The sequence below is a fragment of the Chaetodon trifascialis genome, chromosome 4 (genome assembly GCF_039877785.1).
Source record: "Chaetodon trifascialis isolate fChaTrf1 chromosome 4, fChaTrf1.hap1, whole genome shotgun sequence".
In the NCBI taxonomy this organism is placed as follows: Eukaryota; Metazoa; Chordata; class Actinopteri; order Chaetodontiformes; family Chaetodontidae; genus Chaetodon; species Chaetodon trifascialis.
The window spans coordinates 4,903,236-4,911,753 of record NC_092059.1 but is presented as its reverse complement, the minus strand read 5'-3'; the positions used below and the strand labels follow the sequence as shown (position 1 = coordinate 4,911,753).

Genomic DNA, 8,518 nt, shown 5'->3' with positions numbered 1-8,518 from the left:
TCCAGTCAGTGTTTAATCCCTGTATGTTTATGACCCATTCTGAATCAATAAGGCTCACAGAGTGTAAAGATGTCACTCATGCATCATTTTCATCCATATGTCCAACAATTCAGGGCCTCAGATGAGGGATTTTATGTCATTTCTAATATTTCTGCAGACTCAAACTTATGTGAGATGCAAGTTCAGTAAGATGCAGTGTTAGTGGTTTCAGTCTGTGGCTAAAACTTCAGCTTTTAGGTCCTTGACGACCCTCCTGCTGTGTGACAGTGCTGCTTTCCTCGCTGGCAGCCTCGCAGACAGCAGCCTGAATGAAACACAGGCGCGACAGCAAAGGTAGCCTCCGGTTACAAACTTCGGACCAATCAGGACGCCGCTTTGCCTTCCTGCAGCAGGAGCAGCAGAAGTTCAACCTGGAGCGCTTCACGGACAAACTATCTGCTCCCAATTCACACTGACAATGCCTGCTCACTTCCGCTGGCTTATCTGATAGCCCACCGATTGTCACTGAAGGAAACGTTTCCGAGAAATGACAATGTTGGGCATGTACGTGCCAGACAGATTTTCTCTGAAATCGTCAAAGGTCCAGGATGGAATCGGTCTGTACACGGCGAGGCGCGTGAAAAAGGTTTGTAGTTTCTGAATGGGCAACTTTGTATCCGAGTTAAGAGGCGGGAGGCGTTTAATGTCGCTTTTTAGGCATTTCTGAGCGTTGTGGTTGGTTTTTCTGTGCGCCTTTATTCCTTGTAGTGTGTCAGAGGCTCAGTCTCAGCCCAGGGCTGCTCTGACGTGAAGTGCCACGTAGCTACAGTGAATCCAGTTGTTTCTCTCGTTCACGACATGAGTTAATGTCGGCGGAGAAGGCGTCGGCGCGCACCAACACGGCACCGACTGTACGTGAACGTTACATTCACGCTTAACGCTCGCAGCTTTTTGGCTCATTTTGTGGAAGTGCGGACATTTCCTCACTACTGACAGGCATGTGGGGGAGTATGGAGGTGCTGAGGGGGGGTGGCTCCATGGAGGGGATGTGGTCACATTCAGGAGGATGTTGCTGTTTGAGTCCGTGGGGCTGTAGGAAAACATGTTGGGGATGAACATGAATGCACACTTTGACCACGCCCCCTGGATTTTTGGCGCTTGTGGAAGGTCAAAAAGGAAAAAAATGTCCAACACTTGAAGGATGCATTCACATGTCACATTACACAGCAGGCATGCCCACTAGCTTTCCAACATTTACCCACAGCGCAAAAAAGAAGTCATACTATGGAAAGCCCACCGCGGTGTGTGATGTTTTAATATCATTCATTTGACAGCAGCAGCATCATGTTTGACAAATGATCCTTGTGTTTGTTTTAAAGGGAGAAAAGTTTGGCCCTTTTGCAGGTGAGAAAAAGCTGCCCAGCGAGCTGGATGAAAGCTCGGACACCAGGCTTATGTGGGAGGTGAATGCACGCACATGCTCATATTGTCACACATGTAAAGGTCCAGAGTCCAGAGGTTAAAGCAAGACTTTGCAGAGGTCGACTTAGTTTTTAGCTAGGAGGCACATACAGCTTCAGAACTCCAGCCTCATGCCTGTAAAAGCTGCATTGAATATGTAATGTTGTAATTAAGAGTGCAGGAAATCTCTTTGCAGCTCGTTCTGCAGTTAAGCACGAAACGCATCCCTTTATCGCAGGACAGCTGTGGAAGAAAGGCACAGCTGCTTGCAGCTCTGTCCAAATACGTTTAGCCTGTGATAAAGAGATCATTTAATTACACTGCAGATCCGTTAACCATACTGGCTGATTCACACTCGCATCTCACGCTGTGGGGAGGCCGCTGATGCTAACCACTGAGATAAATGCTGTGATGTTATTATCTGTGGCTGCCACATTGCGAGGCAGAGGCCTGCGCACACGATGAGGCGTCCGTTTGAAAGGCCAGCACACTTTGATGCACAGCAGACAGACCATGAAAGCACCAAGAGAGGAATCAGTTCACCTCAGTCAGCTCATGCCGCTATTGTTTTCTTTCCAGGTCCGTGGCAGTAAAGGAGATGTGCTGTATATTCTGGATGCTAGTAACCCACGGCATGCCAACTGGCTGCGGTTTGTCCATCAGGCGCCTTCACAGGAGCAGAAGAACTTGGCGGCCATACAGGTACATTTCCTCTCAGCGGACGACGATTCCCTCGGGCTTACCTGGAAAGACAATATGTTTTACAGACAATACACACCTGATGGGACAGGCTAATGATTCACAAAAGTGTGCCAGGAAAGAGATCTTAAAGGGAGATTTTAGGTAAATGTTTTCAGATTTAAACTCTGACTCTTTTCAGGTTGGAAAACCTTCACAGACACATCTGAAAAATCTCTTTTTTGTTGACGGTGCAGGTCAACAATGATAGCGTGTCATTGTGTTTGGTCTCTGAGACATCCCACATGAGCACAGGAGTGTCCTTTTACAGACGACCTACATATTAGATATGTTACGGAGCGATGATACGCACATGGATGAAGCAGGGAAAGTGACAAATCTGCAAAGCCGCAAGCTGAGCTTTCTCTGAAAACAGGTGAAAGGTGAAAAGTGAAAAATCGATTTGAGGAAATTGCAGGTTTATCGCTTAAATTGCAAAACAAATCGCTGTAAATTGCATTTAAAATTGGGTGAGGAGAGATGCGTTTGGGAGCCATAAGCTTCATCCAGATGTAAAACTTTATGCAAGTGAGCCGTCCTGACCTGCAGGAGGGTTTAACACAGCAGCAGCTTCTCTGAGGGAATGTTTTTGTGGTTGTCGTTGAGTTATTGCAGCCTCTGGGAATGATTCTCTTTGTCAGTTTATTATTTCCAAAAGGCAACAAGAACATTTTTTCAAGTTATTATATTGACAAATTATGCAACAGTAGTAGCAAGGCCCGTGCATTCAAAAACACCCGAAGAATTTGCAAAGCACGACCTCTTCAAGCATTCGAACGCGCTCTTGTGAACACACGATTAGCGCACTGGATCTGGGAAGTTTCACCTCTTGCACCCTTGTGTCAAAGATAAAAAAGATTGTTCTCTCCCAATGAAAGAAAAATAGAAGTTGAACGAAGAGGAGACGAACATTTCAGATCTGAGGGCCAAGTTCCTGCCATTAATACACAAACGTCCAACGTGATTGGTCGTTTAAAGGTCATCCATGTGTGTTAAAGCTCTGTGTTCCATCAGCAGTGACATTTATTGTGCGGCTTTCCTCTTCTTAATCGTTATTTATGTATATTTACAATCCCACAGTTAAAACAAAATGATGGTTTGATTTTATTAGCATGACCTTTAAGGACAAGAGAGTTAATGACGACATTTTCAAGGGTTTGAGTTTGTGACCTGTGGCCTCAATCAGGCCTAACAGACTGTCATCTGGGTGTAATGAGTTCAACCGTCAGCCAGTCTCAACAGTTACTCAGAGCTCGTTACCATAAATGGTTCTAACTGTATTTCAGCAGGAATGCTTTTCTCTTTAGCGACATTCTTCTCAGATTTGTCAGCTCCGCCAGCGCTCCGTGGCGTCGTTACTGTTGAGCCATCGCTGGAATAAAACCATGTTGTTGTCTCAGGATGGAGAGAACATCTTCTACCTGGCTGTGGATGACATCGAGACAGACACAGAGCTGCTGATAGGCTACCTGGACAGTGATATGGAGGAAGAGGAGGAGGAGGAAGAGGAGGAGGTCATCAAAGATGACGATGAAAACAGTAAAGATGCCAAACATATTGTTGAAATGGGTACAGTGGAGTTATATTTGCCTCGTTTGTAATCCTAAACATAGATGATTCATTTCTAAATACATTTCAAAGAAAATCAGGCAGAAATCTCCGGACATTCGCCTCCATGCTCACTGTGTGCGCCTCATCTCTGCAGAACTGGTAATAAAGAAGGAGGACCACCCCTGCTTGCTGTGTGAGAGCAGTTTTCCCAGTGAGGAGATCCTGGCCGCCCACCTCCAGAGTCTGCACCAGAGGCCCAGCACGGAGGAGAAGGACTTCAAATGCAGGAACTGTGGCAAGAAGTTCCCCATCAAACAGGCTCTGCAGCGCCAGTGGGTGTTCTGCTCCATCACTTAACTGCTCCTACTCTAGTTTGATTTAACTGTTCTAACAATGAAGCTGCAGGTAATGAAAAAGTATTGAATCAGTTTGGCAGAAGTTTATGTTTTAGATTATATGTTACGGTAAGAAAACTCAGGTTTTTGAGGTTATACGTGTTTTTGCTTCTGGTACAAAAATAGTTCAGTCAGAATGAAGACGTTGGTTTGACAGAAAACTAAAAAAAAAAAAAAAAAAAAAGGCACAGTGCGACATTTTTGAAAATGCTCTTATTGGTTTTCTTGTTGAGAGGTGAATGGAGATTGATACTAAGGCTGCTCAAGTATGGCAAAAATTGATTGTTTTGGTCACTATTGTTACTAGAGCCAGCAGCCATTAGCCTAGCTTAGCACAAAGCCTGAAAACAGGGAATTAGCTAACCTGGCTCTGTCCAGACGGCGCACCACATGACCCCACATGAAACCACCAACTGTCATTTTTACATTATGTTCTTTGTGCGGATTAAACAGATGAGATAACATTTTGATTAGCGAGCATTGCAGCCATGCTAACTGTTTCCCCCTGTTTCCAGTGTTTATGCTAAGCTAAGCTACTGGATGAAGCTTTATGTTTATCATACAGACGTGTGAGGTATTGATCTTCTCCTCAAACTCTCGGCAAGAAATCAAATGCATTTATTTCCTAAAATCTAAAACTCTTCCTGCAATTTAAACACTTTTAGTGTATGTTGTTTTTTACCAATTTTAAATTTGAAGTCAAACCTGATAATCTGATGATCGGTCTGTGTCTAATTTGATTGTATTTGAATCCCTCCTCAGTGTTTTGCATTGTTCTGAGTCGTTGGATCCATCAGGTGACTCTAAAGCGCACCAGTGTTCCCTCTGCCACAACACATTCAGCTCTGAATCCAGGTGATACACAGAGCCCAGAATGACTTTACAACCTGTACTCAGTTCAGCACACACGTGGACACAGCTCTTTCTTCTTCTTCCATTTCCTGTGTTTCAGCTTTGAACAGCATAAGGAAGCCTGTAAAGGAGATGCCAGGTTCATCTGTAAAGCAGAGAGCTGTGGTAAAAGATTCAAGAGCAAGGACGCCCTGAAGAAGCATAAAGGAAACGTTCACACAGGTTGGCGTCTGTCTCTGCTGTGACGTCCTCTGCCTCTCTCTCCAGCGCACACATATTCACATGCATGGCGCTTTTCTTTTTTCAAAGCGTAATGAAGTTCATGTAATGAAGTTAATTGTCCATGAGCAGCCTCAGCACTGAAGGAACTGCAGTAACAGTACTTGACCTCGATCAGTTAAAATCTCTGCAATGTTGAGACTCATCTCTAATTACTTGCTCTACGTAATTGCTGACCTGTGTGTTCTGGGGCGGCTCACTCCTTCAGATAATTGGACTTCCATAGCTATTTATGATGGGATGTAGGGCAGCGGGGATCTGTGCAGCGTTACACGTGAATGAAGCATCAACCCGAGATTAAGACATTCATCTCAGGGGCTGATGGAGAGCTGGGCCTCTGTGTTTTACCAATGTGGTCGGGACAAGGGGTGTGTGTGTGTGTGTGTGTGTGTGTGTGTGTGTGTGTGTGTGTGTTTGTGTGGGGGCGAGGCGGGATGTGGATCAGACTCGTCAGATGTGGGGCATGTGACTCAGAGGGGGGATACGGGGAGGGTCCCACAGTAGTGGGATGGTGGGATGTTTGGGGCTGTGATGAGGAGAGTTCAGGGTCCAGTTAAACTTGTGGTATTTTTCTGTTTCCGTGTGATTGTATTGAACTTGTTGAACTTTTCTTTTTCAGGGAGCGCACGTCGGAAACTCACATGCACCATATGCAACAGAAAGTGCTCCTCGTCTCTCAACCTGCAAGAACACAGAAAGGTGAGGCTCTGAGCGGCCGGGCGGCGTCCAATCATGGCCGCTCAAGATCGCCAGCGTGCGATCTGATCGACAAAGGGTGGGGGGAGTATTATTCTTAATATTTGTGGTTATTATGAGTTTTAACCTGATACCACATGTTAGCCTCTGCAGGCTTTAGGCCACAAGCTTTGAGGTAATCGAACCGTAAAGCTTTCTGCAAGAAAAAGTGAGTGAATAAATGCACAGAAAAGAGTGTAAACATTTAATTTTATATATTTAAATGTTAAAAAAGTCTGTGTAGTAGCTACGTCTCCTCTGTTCAAACACAACATAACTAACTACTGTGATGGAGTGCAGAGGAAAGATTGGTGAGCAGGCGTGTGGAGAGCGGAGATGTGGGGTGTCAGATCCGTGGAAAAGAGATGGCTTGTAATTAAGGATTTAAAATGAACTCGTCAGTCGTGCTGATTAAGGGGCTCAGCGTGCGACATGCCGCTCCGCCACAAGCATCTCTAAATGCACATCATGGCTCAGATTCTGCAGATTATTTGTGTAACGTCTTAGCTCTGATGTCTGCAGAGGAAAAAACAATCATCGATCATCGCTTCAGTCGTCGATACACAATCCGATCACCAATCGGCACAAGCCCACCGTGCAGCTGCAGATACTTTGCATGGGATGTGAGAGGATTTACTCAGCTTACGCCGTTTTGCATGATCCAGTTTTACAGTGATGTCTCTTTCTGGCTGCTTGCCGCTGCACGGTGGAATCCATCACACTCTGCTGTAACCCAGTCTAACCTCTCCATCCCGCGGTCGTCTCCGCTCCCCGAGCCTCTGACTTCACTTTGCTCTTTCTCCACGTGAGGATGTCTTTATGATCAGGTTGTTACAGATTTATTCTGGGTGACAAAGAGCTGAGGGGTGGTTTCTCTTTCACTAGCTCATCCCACAGCCCTTGTGAAATTTAAGAGGCTCTGTTGGCAGACAATGAGGTTTTAACCTTGGCGTCAGGATTCTCCTTCTGACTGATGGATCACAGATCTGAACCGGCCTCTTCAGATACAGTCTGAGATGTTTCATGCAAAGATGTATTCGTTTTGGTCCGTGCTTGCCTCATGAAATCGTTTACATACGGGTGGATCATTCTTTCAGGCTACGCTCCTGTGCTGTGCACAAAGTAGGCTCATATGTCTTCCATGTAGAGATGCAATGCAATTTTAACTGCGTTAAATAATTAGCCAGAGTGCGCGAGTTTGGTGTGGAAAAGTTTAAGATTTTAAGTCACTCTTTGCTGCCACCAGTGATCTGAAACTGTCTTGGCACTGAAACAAGAATACCTATAAGTTATCTATGAGTTATTGACTAATAATGATAATAATTATGTATAAACTTCTTGGATTAATCACTTCTGAGAGCTGTTTCCTGTGTCCTGCTTCGATGATGTCTGTGATAATTATGCAACTTCTCTTACTGGCCGTCACTCACTGACTAATGTTCTTCATTAATTATCCCTGCTGGTAATTTCATTTTCTCGTCTCGACGTCCACCGTCCAGATTAATCAACAGGCGTGAATCCATCCCGCCGCCTTATTCATCACCGAGCCGCCTCCAAGCTGTCCGACGTTTAAAGTCACCTGGAAGTTGTGACACAGTTCTGCAGTGCATCATTTAACCTACTTCACCTGCGTATGAGTCAGTACTCTCCGGTTTCAGATCTCCAGGGTATTTTAAAATAGGCGTATGTAATCTTCCTATGTGGCCTCCTTATGTGTGTATGTGCCAGTTCTTCCAGCATGTGGCTCATGGCAGCGGAGATGATTTCCACTCGTGTCGTCTGAGCCTTTGTCTGCTGTAAAATCTCAGATCTGAAAGGCAGAATGTGTTCCTGTAAATCTAGGTCAGGATTACATTAGATTTTGACAAACTCTGCCTTTTCTGCCACGTCTAATAAAGATGTTCAGAAGGAGCGTGATTAGAAATATGTGTGTAAAAAACGTGGCGTATTCTTTTAGCTTCAGTTTGAAGACATCGGGGCATTAAGCATTATTCTAACGGAGCAGCAATCAAACTTTCCATAATGACACGTTAGCTCCAAAGCAGCTTAAAACTGCCATTATCATCATTTAGCTGAACAAGCTTTTGCAGTAGCAGCTGTGACAAGAGGAGCTGCTTTGCATTAGCATATGCTATTGTAGCTGTACGCCGGGGAGCTATTCAACGTGCAATTATTGGAGCGATGCTCTGAAGCAGAAAAAGGATTGAAACTTTTCATCACTTTAATTGCTTTTCTGTCTGCAGACATCAGTCTAATGAAAACGGACAAGATTTCATTTGTGTTGACCGTCGTGATCCTTCAACTTTTTACACGCTCAGTTTTTAGAGTTCATCAGCAAGAGCTAAAAGTTAAACGCTCCCTCTTTTGCTCTTCTGCTGCAGGTACATGAAATATTTGACTGCCACTCCTGTGACAAGAAGTTCATTTCCACAAACCAGCTGAAACGCCATATGATCACACACTCAGGTGAGAAAACGTTAATCACGCCCCTCCTTACCGCCGTGCTTCGTCTCCGTTTGCCTGAATGC

General features: G+C 44.9%; 1 protein-coding gene across 5 annotated transcripts in view; it reads left to right on the top strand.

The window, feature by feature from the left end:
* Positions 1-526: 526 nt before the first annotated feature.
* Positions 527-8,518, top strand: part of prdm5 (PR domain containing 5) — a 31,401-nt gene continuing 23,409 nt past the window's right edge. For 2 of the 5 annotated variants that reach the window (XM_070961309.1, XM_070961308.1), the window contains exons 1-8: positions 533-625; positions 1,359-1,442; positions 2,020-2,142; positions 3,579-3,752; positions 3,898-4,061; positions 5,077-5,198; positions 5,875-5,954; positions 8,372-8,456. In XM_070961309.1, coding sequence (XP_070817410.1) covers positions 533-625; positions 1,359-1,442; positions 2,020-2,142; positions 3,579-3,752; positions 3,898-4,061; positions 5,077-5,198; positions 5,875-5,954; positions 8,372-8,456 — 925 coding nt within the window. Of the gene's footprint in view, positions 626-1,358; positions 1,443-2,019; positions 2,143-3,578; positions 3,753-3,883; positions 4,062-4,886; positions 4,980-5,076; positions 5,199-5,874; positions 5,955-8,371; positions 8,499-8,518 lie in introns of all 5 variants that reach the window. The other 3 variants (XM_070961305.1, XM_070961307.1, XM_070961306.1) reach the window with 3 other exon arrangements.